The sequence below is a fragment of the Brassica rapa genome, chromosome A02 (genome assembly GCF_000309985.2).
Source record: "Brassica rapa cultivar Chiifu-401-42 chromosome A02, CAAS_Brap_v3.01, whole genome shotgun sequence".
In the NCBI taxonomy this organism is placed as follows: domain Eukaryota; kingdom Viridiplantae; phylum Streptophyta; class Magnoliopsida; order Brassicales; family Brassicaceae; genus Brassica; species Brassica rapa.
The window spans coordinates 27,710,262-27,728,482 of record NC_024796.2 but is presented as its reverse complement, the minus strand read 5'-3'; the positions used below and the strand labels follow the sequence as shown (position 1 = coordinate 27,728,482).

At 32.2% G+C, this 18,221-nt stretch overlaps 2 protein-coding genes, 1 long non-coding RNA gene, 2 other non-coding genes and 1 pseudogene across 5 annotated transcripts; 3 read left to right on the top strand and 3 right to left on the bottom strand.

Annotated features, from left to right (window-relative positions):
- Positions 1 to 6,934: 6,934 nt before the first annotated feature.
- LOC103854564 lies at positions 6,935 to 10,530 on the bottom strand. Its single transcript, XR_630562.3, has 4 exons — positions 9,110 to 10,530; positions 8,449 to 9,020; positions 7,804 to 7,848; positions 6,935 to 7,119 (listed from the first exon to the last, which is right to left on the bottom strand). It is a non-coding gene; the product is annotated as an uncharacterized LOC103854564 (long non-coding RNA).
- Positions 10,531 to 10,764: 234 nt separating this feature from the next.
- LOC103854562 (protein SULFUR DEFICIENCY-INDUCED 1) lies at positions 10,765 to 12,951 on the top strand. Its single transcript, XM_009131501.3, has 4 exons — positions 10,765 to 11,018; positions 11,739 to 11,951; positions 12,097 to 12,252; positions 12,399 to 12,951. The coding sequence occupies exons 1-4, from the start codon at positions 10,899 to 10,901 to the stop codon at positions 12,813 to 12,815; spliced, it is 906 nt and encodes a 301-aa protein (XP_009129749.1). The 5' UTR covers positions 10,765 to 10,898; the 3' UTR covers positions 12,816 to 12,951.
- A 242-nt stretch (positions 12,952 to 13,193) lies between these two features.
- LOC103854561 lies at positions 13,194 to 16,115 on the top strand (annotated as a pseudogene).
- Positions 14,567 to 14,687, bottom strand: LOC117132292. Its single transcript, XR_004455850.1, has one exon. It is a non-coding gene; the product is annotated as a U6atac minor spliceosomal RNA (small nuclear RNA).
- TRNAM-CAU lies at positions 14,797 to 14,882 on the bottom strand. Its single transcript is given in 2 exon segments — positions 14,797 to 14,832; positions 14,845 to 14,882. It is a non-coding gene; the product is annotated as a tRNA-Met (tRNA).
- LOC103854560 lies at positions 15,036 to 17,426 on the top strand. The gene is made up of 7 exons (XM_009131498.3): positions 15,036 to 15,107; positions 15,285 to 15,458; positions 15,532 to 15,828; positions 15,899 to 16,115; positions 16,202 to 16,672; positions 16,746 to 16,990; positions 17,081 to 17,426. Exons 2-7 carry the CDS (start codon positions 15,349 to 15,351, stop codon positions 17,247 to 17,249), a joined length of 1,509 nt encoding a protein of 502 aa, XP_009129746.1. The 5' UTR covers positions 15,036 to 15,107; positions 15,285 to 15,348; the 3' UTR covers positions 17,250 to 17,426.
- The last annotated feature ends 795 nt before the right edge of the window (positions 17,427 to 18,221 follow it).

Sequence of the window (18,221 nt, the reverse complement as noted above, 5' to 3'; positions counted from 1 at the left end):
TAGTTTACCAATGTTTTTGTATTCGATCCAGACCCGCGGTCAAACCGATAAATTCGGTGATCCGTATGTAGTATGATTCAAATTTAGTTAAAATCTGATATTTAAAAATCAGATAAACCCGTAAAAATCCTAAAATCAGATAAACCCGTAAAAATCCTAAAATCAGTCACTAATCCGCGTTGACCCGATAAAAATCCATACAAATCAGATTATATTTGTTTTAAAATGATTCAACTTTTGACATATTTTTAATAGTACATAATTTGAATAAACTATGTGACTTGTGATTCTTTTAAATTTTGATAATACTTTTACTATATCGTTTAAATTTTTAAAATGCTTTTACTATATCGTTTAAATTTAACGAATTCGTCGGGCTGGCCTATGGTGGAAGCAAGAGAAGCATGGATTAGGGCACACTTTTATTTATTTATTTTTTCTTAGTGAAATTATCATATATATTTTCGCATTTAACTACATCCATTTATAATTGTGATCTCTGTTTTATTTTTAAACATGATTTTGTGGTTTAACTTCATGCCCCCATCATTTTTGTTTACGTAGGTAAGCTCATTACCCTTCTTTAGTAAATCAAATATAAATACCACATTGGTTGATCAAAAAAAAAATACCACATTTTGTTATGTTTTGATTGGGGCCTCGAGATATTTTGGAACGGTTGTAACTGATACGGTCGAGATTAATAGCAAAAGAAAGAATGATCAAGTGGGTCCCGTTTATTATGGAGGTGGTTACAAAATATATAGAATATAAATGTAGTTTTTATATGTAATTAGATATTTTTAAGTTGGACACAACTATTATCAATAGGACATGTTCCTGTTTTAATAGTATTGATAAGAAATTAGTGTAAAAGATAGCTGATATGTGACAAAGATAGATTTTTTTTTTTTTTTTGGACACAATGATAGATAAACTCATCATCATCATCTCCATTTTTGTTTCCACGTCTATCAAATTCTTTCTTGATATAATAAATAAAAATATCCAATAGTAATTATTGAAAGAAGATGACGGGACCCATACCAAATTTAAGTGCAAGTTTGTAAAAAAATCGACCCTTCTGACACGTTTAATTAACTCTCAATATACTCAAAAGCAGATTCTTTTTTCAATTCCTGAACTAATCGTGAAAACACACAGAGGCATCTACAAGACTCAGCTCATTGAGTGAGATCCAGGACAGTATGTTTTTTGTGCGCCATGAGCTCACTTCAACAACACGACGAGCTTTCTGCCTTTCTCTATTGTCTTATTAGCCAAATTTGTATGATTCATATGTAACGACACTACAAAAAAAAGACTAGTTTACATCATTTATTTTATATATTTGCATTAGTTATAAATGATGTAAAAAACTTTTACATCAGTTAAATAAATGATTCTGAAAGTGACTTTTAAACCCAGATGAAAACTGTATCATTTAATTTTGTGATACAATTTAAGTGATACAATTCACATCTTTTTTTGTAGTGCGAGTTAACTAGATTTCAAAATTAACTTTTTGTTTAAATATTTTTATCTAACTAAATTATAATATATATAATTTATTTCTTTTAGGTTTATATTTAGTTATAAAAAATTATATGTACAATTTATTATGCTTGTTTTTCTTAGATGAACTAAAATTTAGTAAAATTTAAACTATTCAAAACCGTATTATAAGTAATTTATTTATTTAAAATGTTTTGCATTGATTTTATTTTAATAACTCATACTTTTTATTAATCAGTTTAAATATATATTATATAATAAAAATTGTGCTAAAATGTTGGTTCGATCCGACTTGTACATAATTTTAATATTTTTATTGAAATGCAATCTTAGAATTAATATGTAGGAGTTTTTTAATTATTTTATTTTGAATGATCGAAATGTTTTGTGACCAAGTTTAATATAACAACAATTTGAATGAATACATGAAAGTATATTTTCAAAGTAATAGATTTTTCTTAAATTTCAAATAATTCAGCTAATTAAATAAAAGAAAATATAATTCAATTAAAAGTAACATCTAACATCCGTATACATACAGTGTAATATAATATGTATACAAAATAATATGTTATTTCACACTATGCCTATAATAACCAATTGTTATACATAAAAGAAAAAAAAATTTATAAGATTATGTGTACAATTTTTATAAAGCATGACAATGATTTGATCCAAATTTGACTTTTATGATGCAGTTAGTTATAACTTATAATATAAGTAATTAAGGAAAATATACCCGTAACAAATATTTTAATTAGGACACATTATTCTATTGATAATGATCTATTATTTTCTTATATGTGGAAGTTAGATCTTGATAATTAGTGTGTGAATTGTTAGGCATTTGTTTAATTAATGAATAATTATGCTGAAATTTTATTGCTAATAAACAATTGGTTAGTCATTATTTAGGAATATTTTCTTATTGAGTTAATTTTTAGGTAATATAATTAATTATATTAAACAAAAATTTATGAATGGTATGTCATTGTAAATATCTAATAAAACGTAAATTTATACTATTAAAGCAGAATACTTCTTATGAATCTGCCCCAAAAATTTTTCTATTAATTACAAAACATTCCATTCTCTTTTTCAATTGTTTTTTTCAATTGTTTTAAATGTTTTTCGAAAATGAAAAGCCCAACCAATTTGCTAGTTATATTTTCGTTTTTTAAGTCCATTAAATCGTTTTAAATCCCGTTTCGTACTCAAAGATTTACAGAATCAAATCAAATAAAAAGAAGATCCCCTAACTTGAGGAACACGCAGAAAAATATTTTAACTCTTTGACATGGTAACTGAATTTTCCAAAAACTAATCTTAAAATAATATAGAGAGATTTGATTTCAAAGAGGAGATCCCCCAACTTTCTTCCCAAGTTTATCCTAAAACCTAACACATCGCTTTGAATCCGATCAATATTATAAATAGGCAACACTGATTTCCTATTCAAACCTACACCTTCGAACAAACCAACATGATCTACGTAGGATAATATAGGACAAATTTTTTTATTTTAATAATAATTAAAAAAATAAAGAAGACAATATTATAAAAATTGACTATAAACAAATAAAAAAAATTATTAAAATATAGATTCAAAAAATATTTATTAATTTAAAATGAAATTTTAAAAAGAAACGATCCCGCGCTTTGAAAGCGCGGGTTAAAATCTAGTATCTAATAAAACTAAAGGCAAAATTCTCCAAGAGATTTTATTTTAGTATTATATATTATATTAGTAAACTTAATCCTACCAAATAGCAATAGTATAAAATGTGTTCCAAGAGCAACTTGATCAGTGCCATACTCAAATTGAGTTTCAGTCCAAAATATTCTTATTTTAATATGTTTTTATTTGATAATTAGATTTTTCCTTTTTAATGTGACATCAATTAAATATTGACAAATGGCACTAATAAGTTAAAGTGTTTCAAGAATTCTCAAATGAGATTCCGCTTCTCTTCGATCTCATGCATTTTACCTTTTTAAAAAAATCTGAGATGCTCCATCAGATCTTAGCGTTGAAGGTATTATAAGTTCAAATCACTTGTGAAATTAAAACATATTATTTAAGTTAAAATATCTAAATGATGTTTTCGGGCATGTGAAAAAGTTATGGACATAAAGTCTGTTAACAAAAAGGAAAAAACAATTACCCTACTAAACGTAAAAAAAAAGACGATTCTAGATAAGACATAGTATTGCAGATTAGTTAATTCTGTTATAAGTTTGCTGGGTGGAATTCAACTAGAAGGTTAAATAAGAATAAAAAATTTCCAAGGAATCAAACAAGTTTGTAAGTATTAAAATGCGAGCATCCACACTCTAATTGTAAGGAATGGGCCAAAGTTTCTTAAAACAAAGATAAAGATAATATTAATTAATAGCTAAGTATGCAGAAATTGAATAGACCTAAGCAACCAAATCATTCTTGAATCATGCTGAGAAACAGTCCAGATTCATGTGATTTCTCCCCTACTCTCGGATCCATATATATAATATTCAATGCCGAGTATTATTAGGGGACGACTAAATGTAATTAACAATAAGAACTTACCTGTCAGTGTTTTGCATGTTTATATTCCATTGATTAGAAATATGCAAAAGCATCATTGAGCCAAACACAGGGTGCTACATATATATACTGTTATTAGTTACTTAGATGGTATGTTTGCATTTTTTCTAGGTTAAAAAGATTTGTTTGGGTAAATATTCCCTTATTGTTATTATTGTTACTATGATATTTCACAAAACCCAAAAGAGTGATGTGCTGAGTGTTTGTGGTCCCATGTCATATCAGTATGATCAGCGGTTCGTTTGGTGTAAGCGGCTTAGCGGCAACTATTGTTAACTAGTGTATACTGAATCCCATACTGTCCACGTTCATTGAACTTCTACATAAACTTCTGAGAGTGATGATGGGGATCCGATGATGATGATGTGATTATTTACCCTTCTCATTTTATTATAACATATTACCGATGTGGTAACCACTTAGATTTTTAATCATTTATCCTTTAAAGTGTTTCAAAGGTCCATATGACGATGAATCATGGAAACTTTTTAATTTATTATTTTGGGAATCAATACTATTAAAACAGAAACATGCCCCATTGATAATAGTTGAGTCCAATTAAAAAAAATATACATCATCTACATAAAACTGCTTATATCACTTTATCAATACTATTAAATTTTCACGGCAGTTCTAGCAATTCTAAAATCCTACTTTTCAGGAAAATTTGATTGCCACTTTTTAAATAAAACGTAAACAACAATAACAAAGCAGTTCCATAACCACTAATGTCCTATTTTTAAGGACTACAAACATATAAAACTTCTATTTTTCAATTAAAAAATCTATTCTACTAAACTCAATTAAGAATTTTACGTAACCACCTTACACAACCAATTAAACTCCTATTATAAAGGCAACAAATTTTATAAATGACAACAAATTTCGTGAAATATATATACAACTCCTATATCTAACTCATTATCCTGAAATATATGTACTCCTGTGACCCCAAAATTTAAAATCAACAAACTTCCATATCTAACCAAAATCCAAATTGTCACTATTTATTTAAAAATTTTATTTTTCTAGATAGTTTTTTTATAAGAAAATTAAATTATTTAATCCATCTATTCTATTAAATTAGGAACATGATCAGTTGATATTATTATGGAAGTATTATTTATAAAAATATATTCTACGGGTTTTAGTTTAACGGGTTTTAAATAGGTTATTCGATTAAAAATATTTGTTAAATGTTTAGTGAAGACCTTATTAACCCATTTACATATATATATTAACAAAATATATTAAAAATTATCTTTCAAATATTTTTCAAAACTTTTGTTCGGTTTTCTGTGCGTGTTGGATTTGATATTGGTTTTCGGATATCTCTTAAGAACCATTCAAGTATATATGCCAAGTCTAATAGATTATGAAACTTTGATTTTTGGGTCGATTCCGAGGCAGATTTTTTGGATACGAATATTTTTCTTGACTAATTATGTTAGGTAACTACTAAGAAAATATAATATGTTGCAAATTTTAAAAATAAAGTTTAAAAATAATTTTTGATATACATATGACATATAATTATGCAATTTGACATATTTAATATAGTTACCAAAAATTATATTAAATTAAATTAATACTAAAAACAAATATGATTACAAAAATAACACAAATACAAAAATTAAATTTCTCAAAAAAAAATAAACAAAAAAAAGGGCGGGTCAGAATCCAAATTGTCACTATTTATTTAAATCCAAACGCAGCTTTTGCGGTTGGTAGCGGTTGTCGGCGGTTTGCAACAATCACTCAAATCGCTATAAACCGCTTCAAACCGCTACGAATCTCATAAATTCAAAAGCTGGCTCCAGCTAACGTTTGCGGTTGCGGACGGTTGCGGGAGGGTAAAATTTTTTTTTTAAAAACAATATATATACAAAAGTAAAATTAATTAATAAAAAATTTAAAATTGAGATTATGAAAATATTAAAATATATCTATTATATTTTAATTAATATTATAAAATTTTATAATAAAAAAAATTTCAATAAATTTTCAAAAATTAAAATTATAACTTTCTAAATATAAATTTTATATTTATTATAATTTTATGATTTTTGATATTTTTATAATTATATTAAATGTAAATATTGTTAATTTATTATTTGACTGTTACCACATTTGGTAGTTAACCAGTCATAAGTAACCCGTAAACGCACCAATTTTTAACCGCAGTACCAATCGTACAAATCTCTTAAAACCGCTAGAAACTGCAACCGTCCGCATCCACAAACTCCCACAACCGCAACCGCAACCGCTGCGTTTGAACCAATTAAACCAATTAAGACGTTGTCGCGATTTTTAACAATTCACGTGGCCCTGGATCAAAATTTACAAAATTCGTATTTAACGTCATGGCAAATTATTATGTATAATTATAACATTATTATAATTATACATGAAATAAAAAAAATGAAAACCATATAATTTTAACGATAGCACATGTAGAGTATCCAACATCACAAATTCAATCAAATTATCAAAACCTCTTACTAATAGTAATTAAAAATTTAACACATATGATTACAGAAAAATACAAATATCATTACAAAGAAAAATATGAGACAGAAAATTAATATTTTACAATAAAATAAAACAAAAAATATACCCGCCCTTTTAAGGGCGGGTCAAAATCTAGTATTTATGTTAAATGATATTGAAGACTGAAAATGACTTGCACCACTCGGCATGAACTCGACTTATAGTAATGTACTATATGCCCTTACAGTAACACATTTATGGGATTTAACTACGATACCTTAAAGAAATAGTGAAATCATTAAAAAAAACACGAAATCTAAAACCTAAACACTGAAAAATCAGTGATTGACAAGATAATAATCACATCTAAACTATTAAAACAGAAGTACAAATAAGAATTGACCCTGATTTTTCCTCAAAAATTACAATAGAATGCCACTGAGCTTATACACTGTCGTTTAGCATAATAATAAAATCACCAAACTTAAATTGAAACCGGCGAACGTAATCTGATATACATAACCAACTTCCTGCAAAACCGACAAAACATAATCGTATTTATAGATATTATAGTTAGTATCTTTAGAATATCTTGATGCACTATAAATCAGAAATGGAATTTACCTATTTCTACGCTTAACTAATACATTATCACTCGGCTAACATAATCTTATTATTCTGTTTCAAGAACTTGCATATCACGTGTGGCTAATCTTTAAAAGTGAATATTCTATTAATCATGATGATTAAATATTAAAGGAAAGAAAATTAATTAATTCAAAAACGTATATTCACTTTTATATTCCTTCTAATCACAACTACAAAATATTTTGTTAGAATCCTATTTAACCACCCATTCCAAACCAAACTATATATACATCATCCCTACTGCGTGAAAACCATATCATTTTACGCTAAAAAAATCTCTATGATTACTACTTTTACTCCTCTCAACTAACTCAGACCTTTCAAAAACTCATGGCGAGTTCAAATTAAATGCTTGCATTCATGAAAGCAAAACACATCTTTTGGAGGTGATTCGAGATGGTTTTAACCGATCAATTGGTATGTTTTCTTTGTAAATGTTATCTAAACTTCAATTCACTACTTTCATCAACCATTATCTAATATAACCATTTTTCACTAACTATAAGGTAATAAGATCCATGCTTCTTGCAAAAGAAGTCACATACACCAAGTTCAACGAGGCCTACCTATAGGAGAATGGGCAGTCGTTGAAAACGTTTCCATTTCTGCAGCTGGTGGACAATATCAAACAACCAGCCGTCAATACAAGATGACAATCCCATAAACTGTTATGACAGGTTCAGACTTAACTGATGGTAACATTTTCCGGTTATTTCTCTCAAACTCTGTTTTATATATTACATCCTAATGCTAACTTGTATATATATTTTCAGTGGAAATGATTATTATTTTGGTTTAAAATGTTTATGCTTGCCGTAGAAAGACAAAAAAAATTAAACTGTGCTCTTTGCAAGTTTGGAACAAACAAAAAAGCGTTGGTGGAAGAATGCTGACCGGTTTGTGTGCTTTAAGAAGATTTGTTTAATTTGGAGGAACCAAAATTGTTTTTATTATCAAAATTCATTTAAATAATGTTCTTTGTCTTTTGTTTTTGACAAATATATTCAATTATCTTTGGTCACTTGAAGCTATATTTTATAATTTTAACTTTATATAAAACTATCATTAACATTAACAGAAATGCATCACTCTGACAAGCTAAAACCAAACTTATATAATTAAGGCAGGGTTCTTTCTATCTTATAACTAATTCTAGATGATCCTACATTGTTTCATCTTATGATTTAGTAAGTAGATAAGTAATTACTAACCGTGTTCTGTTGATGTATTTTGGCAAGGTTGCTGTCCTCATTTGCAGCTGGATTCCTGGAACGTGGTTTTCACAACGTCCAATAGCATGTCAAACATTCAAAAAGTCTAATATCAGTTTATGAGGTATAAAAGATGAACCAAAATATTGATTCCAACTAATTGTTTCTATAAAATATTATGACCATCTATTTTAGCCACATAAGATGCCAAACTACACAAACCAGAGGAAGGGAAAAAGGATCTCAATTTAACATGATTTATAAACAGTGGCTATCAATATCATCACACAAGTTATCAACAGTATTTTATTTATCTACTCTTCGGTTTCTTCTTACATTCTTTTTTGTGTAAGAAGAATATATATCTATCTAAAATTCAGACCCTGTCCTGGAAACAGTTACGGGTAAACTAAAAGGATTCAAAAACAGTCAGCATAAGAAAACCAAAAACCGAAGAGTTTTAACGGATTCGTTATCGATGTCAGACATGCATGATGTTTCTTTCCGTGATAGTATCTAGATCGGACTTGCTCAGCTGATCTCATGTCATTGTATTCGAAATATTAGACAATCTACAAGAAAAAAAAGGCAAAAGAAACAATATATTCAGAAGAAACTAAACGAAGAAACTCAAGTTAAACTCAATAAAAAAAAATCAAACCTTGATTCAAAACTGATTGTAGGATGCAATAGTCATCTGATTAATTATAGTGTAAACATAGAAAAACACTTAGATATCATGACATAAATCAGATCCCTGAGCACAGTATCCCCGTGAAGACAAAGAGATAAGACAACGAAAAGTCTCTAGAACGAGAAAAGTGGATAAGCTTCTTCTGTTTTTTTTCGGAAAAATTGGGCTTGGACCTTTAAATTATATGAGGTCCGATATGCTTGACAATTTCTATTTTCTTGGGCAGACTGATTATATGAGGTCCGATAATCACATTTAAACATATCCAAACTACCTTTTTTTGGTGCAACAAGCTACCTAATTTTGCAACAAATTTATACATAAATCTAATCTATCAAAACATATACCAATAAATAATATTTTTTTAAATCATATATAATTAGTTTTAAACACACACAGTTGTAGAAAAAAAACAATCTCATTAAGAAAAAAATTCAGTAGCTAAACATTAACAAACAAGTTGAGGTTGTTTTAAAATGTAAAAAACATAAAAAAATAAAGACATTCTAAAACATATATGTAATATATAGTAAATGTTATTTATCTATAGTATTAAAAAAAATTTATGAAACCCGCGCGGACGCGCGGATCAAAGGCTAGTGAAGTTATTAAAAAGCTAGCTATATACAAACATGTAGACAATTATATATAAAACATTAGGAACGTGTCATTTACATTAATTTTTTTTTGTTGCTAAACTTAATATACACATCTAAATTTAGACATTATATATGTGTTTTGGATGTTATGAAATTGGCCAATTTATAGAGTAAAACTCTGATATGAATTACAATGTATAAAAATCTGATTAAAATTCATTTGACACATCACACATGTCATAAGTTGGCAATCCAATAAATTATAAAAATGACACGCGTAGCACTATTAGAAACACAAATTCAACTTCACATATAAGTTTTAAATTTTTTTTTTTTTGAAAAATATAAGTGTTAAATGTTGCAAACGGTTAACAGAAAAAATATATTGTTGTACAAACAAAAATGAATACTCTTTCTTGTACTTTAACAAGAAAAATACTTTTTCTTGCAAGTTATTGGAAGGAAGCGAGTATTAGCGGAAGAGACGGACAATAACGTGAGGCAACTTAACCAAGAACATTGATAGTTTCTGTATACACTGTACATAGTTATTGGTGATATATATGCACCGAAAAAGAAAAAATCTTTTGGCTATTAATAGCATAACTATGTCAGGGCCGTCTAACAGCACGTGCAACTGGAGCTGTCGAACAGGGTCCGAATATTAAAAATAAAATTTTTAGAAATTTTCAACAATATATGCATAATTTATGGTCTAAAATTTCAAAATTTAGATATAATACTTACTAATTTAGAATTTATAATTTATAAAAAACTTTAAACATATATAAATAAAATTATTAATTTATTAAACTATTTTATTATATTTTAAATATAATGTTAATATTTTTTGAACAGGGTCCAAACAAAATTTGAGACGGCTCTGAACTATGTACAGTGGCAATGGTAAAATGACACACGTTTAGCTTGTTCACCTACGTGGTAAGAAGTCTCCAGGTGATGTGGCAGATTCTATGAACAGAGACGAAATGTTGTCCCCATTCATTTGCTACAGTTACAACATTACGCATATATAACATATAGTTTAGAAGTTGTCTCTCACAGCCTGTCTATAAAGACATTTGCATACTTAATTATTCAAAGAGAGAGAGAGAGATAGAAAGATAGAAAGAGATAAAGATAAGCTTTTGAAGAAGATGAAGAATAATAATACCAACACAACAAGAAGCAATCTGGTGAAAGATAATGAACTGTTTCATGTGATTCACAAAGTCCCTTGTGGGGATACTCCCTATGTCAAAGCCAAACATGCTCAGGTACATATTCTTCTTCTTCTTAGCTTCTTTTATGTGAATCATATTTAACAATCTTTCATGTATGATAGTTTATGTTAATTTTATTTACTGTTTACTGGATTTTAATGGAAATTAGTATAAGTACATATATACATTTTTAGTGTAAATTTAATTTGGTGTAATCTGGAATAGATGTTTCTGTGTTTTTATTTATTGTTTGCCTGAAATTTCTTACAAAAGAGAGAAATTACAAATAATCCTTTTTAATATTTTGTGTCTGCCGAGAACCTTTTTTAATTTTTTTTGAAAATCATTGCTTATATAACTCGACTTGATCGATTAAGCAAAACGAAGCAAGTCTGTTAGATTTAATCAAAACTATGCGTCACACTTATTCCAATCCTATTTTAAGTTTATTTGTGTGTTAGCTGATTATGCAATAAAACCAAAATAATATGTTATGGTATATAGAAAGTAGATGTTTAGGTGTGCATACGAGAGTCACAGGTTGCACCAAACGGTCCTGATTCTCGCAATAATATTCGCGTTTACTTTTCCTTAGAATGGTGCAAAAAAGTCTTTACGTCCCAAAGAATACTATTCTCAACATTTTTATATTGGCCCATCATATCATACTTTTGATAAGCATTTTTTCTAACACACTTGATTATATATTAGTGTATATATTCAGATGGAAAGAGTTTACTAGTAACTACGACTGTGTAATCTTGTTGGTTGCAGTTGATAGAGAAGAACCCGGAGATGGCAATAGTGTGGTTTTGGAAAGCCATAAACACAGGAGACAGAGTAGATAGTGCTCTAAAGGACATGGCTGTCGTTATGAAACAACTTGACCGTCCCGAAGAGGCCATCGAAGCCATCAAATCCTTTCGTCCTCGTTGTTCCAAGAACTCCCAAGATTCCCTAGACAATGTCCTCATCGACCTATACAAGGTTTATCTACTTGCACTTTAATATAACATGCAAGTAAATAGTCTACTGGCCGTTGCTATATGGTACTAGACCATGAATCAACACATAGGAACTGTATGTTCTGTTGTCATAACACTCACATGGAGTGTTTTCTAACAACGAACAGAAGTGCGGGAGAATGGAGGAGCAAGTTGAGCTGTTGAAGAGGAAGCTAAGGCAGATCTATCAAGGAGAGGCTTTCAATGGTAAACCTACCAAGACCGCTAGATCCCATGGAAAAAAGTTTCAAGTGACCGTTCAACAAGAAATCGCAAGACTACTGGTAATTATAATACTCTTGTTTTCAAGGCTGAGCCATAAACATTTTTAAGTTAATTTTAATATATTTTTTGGCAATTAAGAGATTATGTAAAATATGCATAATAGAACCGCAATAGACTGATCAGTCTACTTGGAATAAATATACAGGGGAACTTGGGGTGGGCATATATGCAACAAGCCAAGTACTTATCCGCAGAAGCGGTGTACAGAAAAGCTCAGATGGTTGAGCCAGACGCTAACAAATCATGCAACCTGGCGATGTGCCTTATCAAACAAGGAAGGTTTGAAGAGGCAAGAGCCCTTCTTGACGATGTATTTACCTATAGGGTTTTAGGTGCAGATGATTGTAGAACAAGGCAACGAGCGGATGAGCTTCTGGGTGAGCTAGAGGCTTCGTTACCTCGTCGGCTAGATGCTGAGATGGAGGATGTCTTGGGAAATATCTTAGACGATGACTTTGTTATTGCCATCGGGCTTGAAGAGATGACAGCCAGTAATTATAGATCTAAGAGACTCCCAATCTTCGAGCAGATCTCTTCTTTTAGAAATCAGTTAGTTTGCTAATGATTTGCATTTTATGTTTCTTATGTATCATAGTTCATGTTTAATAGTCTTGATGGGTTAGAAAATACATGTGTTATGTTTCCTTATGTAAATTTGTATATACAAACAACAATAATAATGTCATTTTACCAAAAAAAAAAAAAAATGTCATGTTGATGTCTTTTTAAATGTACTGAACCAATATAGATTTAGACTCTTTTAGTTGCGTTATGGCTGACGTCAGTAGTGACGTGTTAAGTTCTGACCGAGTAAGTTCGATTTGGTTCGGTTTAAATCAAGTTTAGCTTGGTTAAGTTTGGTTTGAGAATTTTTTTCTGTAATCTGCGCGGGAACAGCGACAAACACATTACAGACATCATACCCTGTCGGAATTTCATCAAATCTTGTCGGAAATTCATCAAATCCGTCACTTTAGAAGGCGATCAAGATTCTCCGATAATGGGATACATAGAACCAGAGGTTATCAGAGACAAAGAAACGATGAGAAGATGGTCAAAAGGCGTGAGATCGCAAGAGAAGACGATTGGTTTGGTCCGTCCATCCTTTCACCGGCGATCTCACCAAGCTCGAGCTCTTCCCTCCTATGTTTCCGATGTCATTGTCGTATTCAACCCAAGAAACCTCTATAATTATGACGGCGGTGGGAAAAATACAAACGGCGGTGGCGGCGGCGGCGATGGGAAGAAGACAAACGGCAGTGGAGGCGGCGGAGGGAAGAAGACAAACGGCAGCGGTGGCGGCGGTGGGAAGGTGGTGAGCTGTGTGGAGGAGAGTGGGTTAGCGCATGAGACGTGTGTTTGTGTGGGAAGAGCAGGCCTGTCTTCTTTGGAGGTGTTGCTACCAGACGTTGCTGTGTTTAGGTAAGGAATGGCGGCTTATCCAGAGAATGGTGAGAATCTTAAAAAGATTTAGAGTAGTTAGATTGATGTCTCTCTCATTGTGCGTCCTTTATGTCATTGTAGGATCAGATATAGCTAGAGAAAAAGATGGACTTACGATGAGCTCTAGGAATGTTCATCTTTCAGGTAAAAAGAGGCAAAGGGTACAGTTAGCACTTGGAAACTCTTGAAGGAGTAAAAGAGATAAAGAATGGAGTAGTGGTTTGTGTTGCTGCCTGATTTGGAACAGTTAGGCTCATAGACAACATGGAGATCAATGTTGCTGTCTAGACCTTAACTGTCCGCATCAAATTTCATCTCTAGTCCATTCACAAAAAACTTGGGAATGAATTTGAATAAAAAATGTGCATCAGATGGCAAACAGAGAAGAAGGATGAGAATGGGTGTAAACTATATCAGCTTTGCCATGTTTGTTTGAAATAAACAGGTTGGTAGCACTAACGATATATTGCCAAACTCCAATGTAATCTCATTCATCTGTTTTGATTTTAGACCCAACTTTGTTGTTCTCTAAGAATAAACTATACTTTACAGATGGGCTATGACCATACTTTCGTAGAAAAAGTACCAAACAAAGAAAAGCTGTAGAAATCATTGTTCCTCCATTTTGTACATCGGCCAATGGTTCAGCCCTTCAGCTTCCATAGCAGAACCATTTATCTTAAACAACACATTACAACAGCAAAAAAAAAAAGAAGTAAAGATATCACAATAAATATGCAAAAATCTAGCAAATAAGGTGAATTATGTAGTAAGAAAAATTAGATCATTTGTTGTTGACAAGCTCTTCGCAGAAACAGAGAACATATCTGAGAAAGAAGAGGCTCAATAATAAAATAAAAATAAAAGCCGAAAAAAATTGGGTTTAGATCCACCCGAGGGTGGAGAGCCTTAACCGGATGTGTTCAGGACCCGAAGGTCAATCCCGTCTCTGTCAGAGGAGATGCCAACCATCTCTCCTTTCTACGAACACAAGCACTCGTCCTTCACTCGCTCTATATATATTGAAACTAAGAAGACCTAATATCCGATGTGGGACGAGATTAAGTAAACTCAGCGTTTCAATGAAATAAAATAAAGTATGGGGTGAGAGAGGCTCGAACTCTCGACCTCAGGATTACTCAGATAGCTATGAGACCTACGCGCTAGCCAACTGCGCCACCACCCCATGTTGTTCACTTTCCTCCACTAATACTATTAATGTAGTAAACAAAACATGGTGCTTTTGGTCTTGTTTTGTCTCTGTCGTTGTGTCACGACGAGAGAGAGAGAGAGAGGAGTCAGTCTTTTCAGATACGCACAACCCCAATCCGCTTCTTCATCATCTCTGCTCCTTTTCTCAATTCGTCCTTGCGTGTATCCTTCTCCTCTCTCTTGGTTCCTCTCTGCTAATGTAAGTGTTATATCTCTCTCCCTGAAGCTCCTATTTGACTCTCCAATCTCAAATGTAGATTAGCTTCCTTGTCTATATGTTATCTGACATTGGATTAGAACCTCAGAACTTAATGTCTCTGCTTTACAATCAGATTCTTGATTTCAGTTGTTTTCTTTTTGTCTTCTTGTGATGTAGAGATTGGCCTCAGCTCAAGAATCTCCTCAAACATGTTATAGTCTCGAGTTCTATTGTTTTACCAATGGCTGTGTCTTCATCTTCTTGCATTCACATTCACCTGGGGATGCCCAAAGCTCACTTCACTCAAAGGACCTGCCTTTCCAGGAACCCTCCTGTAAACATCACCCAAAGGTTGATGCTTTAAGCTAACTTTGTTGTTGTTCTTGTTGTTCTTGATCAAAAGTCAATCCCTTTACTTTTGTAGGAAGCCATCAAGGGAAGCTCGGAAACGTTGTGTCTCTACTTCCTTGAATCTTGGAGATTATCTTACTCGTGGAGAGTCTTCTTGTTCTAAATGTACTTGCTTGGCATCTCTCGCTGACTTTGATGCTGTTGCTGGCTCCGGTTGGGTCCCTATCGGTGACCAAGTTCTCCTCATGACCAGTGTTTTCCTCACGTATATGGCTGGAGTGATCCCTCTTCGAAACTCTGGTTACTCTTCTAAAAAGAACACCGTGGAGGAGGAGAGTCCATATCTTGGAGCTTCAGAGTCTTCTGGTAGGTAAGAGTAGATGATAAAGAATCTATGCAAACTGTTGTGTAATTTACATTTCTATACTCTTCATTTTTAGGGACACAGAGTTTGATGGTGATTTGGAGTCTGTGTGGGATGTGGTGAAAGGAAAGCTTTTAGATTCTTTAGACGCCATCAAGCGTGAGAGTACACTTGGAAGCAGAGTCCTGAAACCCAAACCACCCCAAGGGAAGCCTCCTCTGAGCTTGTATGCGATATCTGAAAGGCCACAGTTGTACTTGCTCTTGTCTTGCTTCCAGAAACTTGAAGAAGAGGTCAGCTTCTACCTCCTTTCTCCAGCCTTAGTGTTTGCTGTGATTCTTTATACCTTGTGATTAGCTATTGTATTTGTGTTCTGCAGACAAATAAGATATCTAACACAATCAGTTCAGATGAGTGGAAGGTTAGTTTTAATGATATTGTCAGTGAAGCATATCAAGGAGCGTGCACAGCTTGGCTAAAGAGGGAACTGTGTGTGGAAGACACTGATTCTGACACTGCGATGACTCCTTTGCTGATCAAAATGCTAAATGAAAAGGAAGCTATCTTTGATAAAATAAGAAAATCAGGCAAGGAGGATCTGTTTGCAGAGTTCTTATACTTCCATAGATTTGGATCTTTAAGGAAAGCTTCCTGCTATGACCTGAGCTTGTTTCGCACTCATGGAGTTGCTATTTTGGAAGACTTGATGATAACGTTAGCAGATGGGGTCGCCAGCATCTACCTAGAGCTCATTTCCGTAGACAGCAAGTTTTCAGATGAGATGAACGGTGGAGGAGGGTTAGATATCTGTAGCCTCTCTAGTAGAGCACTTCAAAAACTACGCAACGAGGTAAAAAAAGTTTTAATTTCACTTTTACTTTTCATCTCTCAGGGTTAAAAGATTTTCATTTCTACTTTGGTAGGTAGCTTTGTACCAGTGGTTGCATCAGAACATGGAAGCGGTTGTGTCTATGTATGAGGATCGGTTTGACCTCTACATTCTTCAAACTCAGGTGATCAACAACCCTGATGGTGGTGGTGAAACAAAAAGCCATAGCTGGTGGAGAAAAGCTAAAGCTGCCTCATCATCACCGTTGCGATACTCCGTAATAAGTGATTTCTCATTGCCTGTTAAACGAACAAAGGAGCTTAAGGCTTTATCAGGATGGTAAAAACCTCTTATCTTCTTTTACTTTTGCCTCAGGATCACAAGAACCTTAAATAACATGAGAAAGGGTTTTGATGTGTGTGTGTACAGGAGGTACTACTTCAGTCTGTTTTTGGAGTTATCAGACATCGGGATGCCAATCATAAGAGTGGTGGTGGATAAAGTGAGTAGCGTCATATCCTTCTTTCTTGTCACCTTGATCGGTAGATCAGTTGGACTCATTTTTACTGGCATTAGACAATCTCTCCGGTGGAAATGAAACCTCATACAACATGGGATTAGTAAATTTATTTTCTTGGTGTGCCCTTTTGGTTGATTCTTGTTTGGTAAGTGATGATAAGTTGGTGTAATTCATTTAGACAAAACTTTCAGTTTTTGGCACATTGATTCAACAACAATAATGATAATTCAACATATATTTTTCGGAAAAAAAAAACAATGTGTGGTGTGTAGGTAGGATGCTTGTTTGTAACATCATAGACCTATATAGTACTATCAAAAATTGAAAAAGCTAAAAACTTGAGTGATGCATTGCGTTACCGACTCTAAAACCTCACAGTTTGAGAGATAAATGAAAGGGGTTTTCATCTTTTTTCACAGATCAAACATACAGGAAATCGTCACTGGCTTATCCACACAGAGACAAGGTCAAACAAGAAACACAGGCCTCGTTACTTATTGTGTCAAGAGTTACCAAATTCGCAGTGATGTAGACCTAACAAACAAATATAAATCTAGCATGGCTATTTTGGATAGCCCGGTTCTCCGGGGAAGCTAAGGAAACATGGACTTCTAGCCTTAATAATATAAATTAAATTTCGCCAAACTTTTCCAAAAGTTTTTCTAGTCTAGAGGAGTGAGTCATCTATCATTAATCTCAACAACTTAAATTTGAACCATGAATATACCATTTTCAGTCCTTTTTTTTCAGTTAGCTTGTGGTCTTTCAAAAGTCGGGGCCGCTAGTGCTTTTGGGTAGTAGTACATAAAATATACTGGAAGAACAATGATACTACCAGGAAAGATACTAGCCATCTGTGGAGAATATGTTGGGTCTCAAACCAAGCTACCAATAATGGAGTTATGTAACACTAATATCATGACATTTACATACTTTCTCTTTTCAAGTGCTCTAGTAAACATTAGTAGCTAAGGTTTATAAATGTCAGATTTTAGGAGAATCGATATTGAGTTACCGGCATGACTTTTCGGGTTTCTCAATATATCGATC

What these genes read in the sequence shown, in the direction of transcription:
- LOC103854560 (XM_009131498.3), top strand. Translation starts at nt 15,349, where the DNA reads ATGGCTGTGTCTTCATCTTCTTGCATTCACATTCACCTGGGGATGCCC. An exon ending in TCCAGAAACTTGAAGAAGAG is followed by an intron (nt 16,116 to 16,201) that starts GTCAGCTTCTAC and finishes TGTGTTCTGCAG; the next exon opens with ACAAATAAGATATCTAACAC. An exon ending in TTCAAAAACTACGCAACGAG is followed by an intron (nt 16,673 to 16,745) that starts GTAAAAAAAGTT and finishes CTACTTTGGTAG; the next exon opens with GTAGCTTTGTACCAGTGGTT.
- LOC103854562 (XM_009131501.3), top strand. Translation starts at nt 10,899, where the DNA reads ATGAAGAATAATAATACCAACACAACAAGAAGCAATCTGGTGAAAGAT. An exon ending in TCCTCATCGACCTATACAAG is followed by an intron (nt 11,952 to 12,096) that starts GTTTATCTACTT and finishes AACAACGAACAG; the next exon opens with AAGTGCGGGAGAATGGAGGA. An exon ending in AAGAAATCGCAAGACTACTG is followed by an intron (nt 12,253 to 12,398) that starts GTAATTATAATA and finishes ATAAATATACAG; the next exon opens with GGGAACTTGGGGTGGGCATA.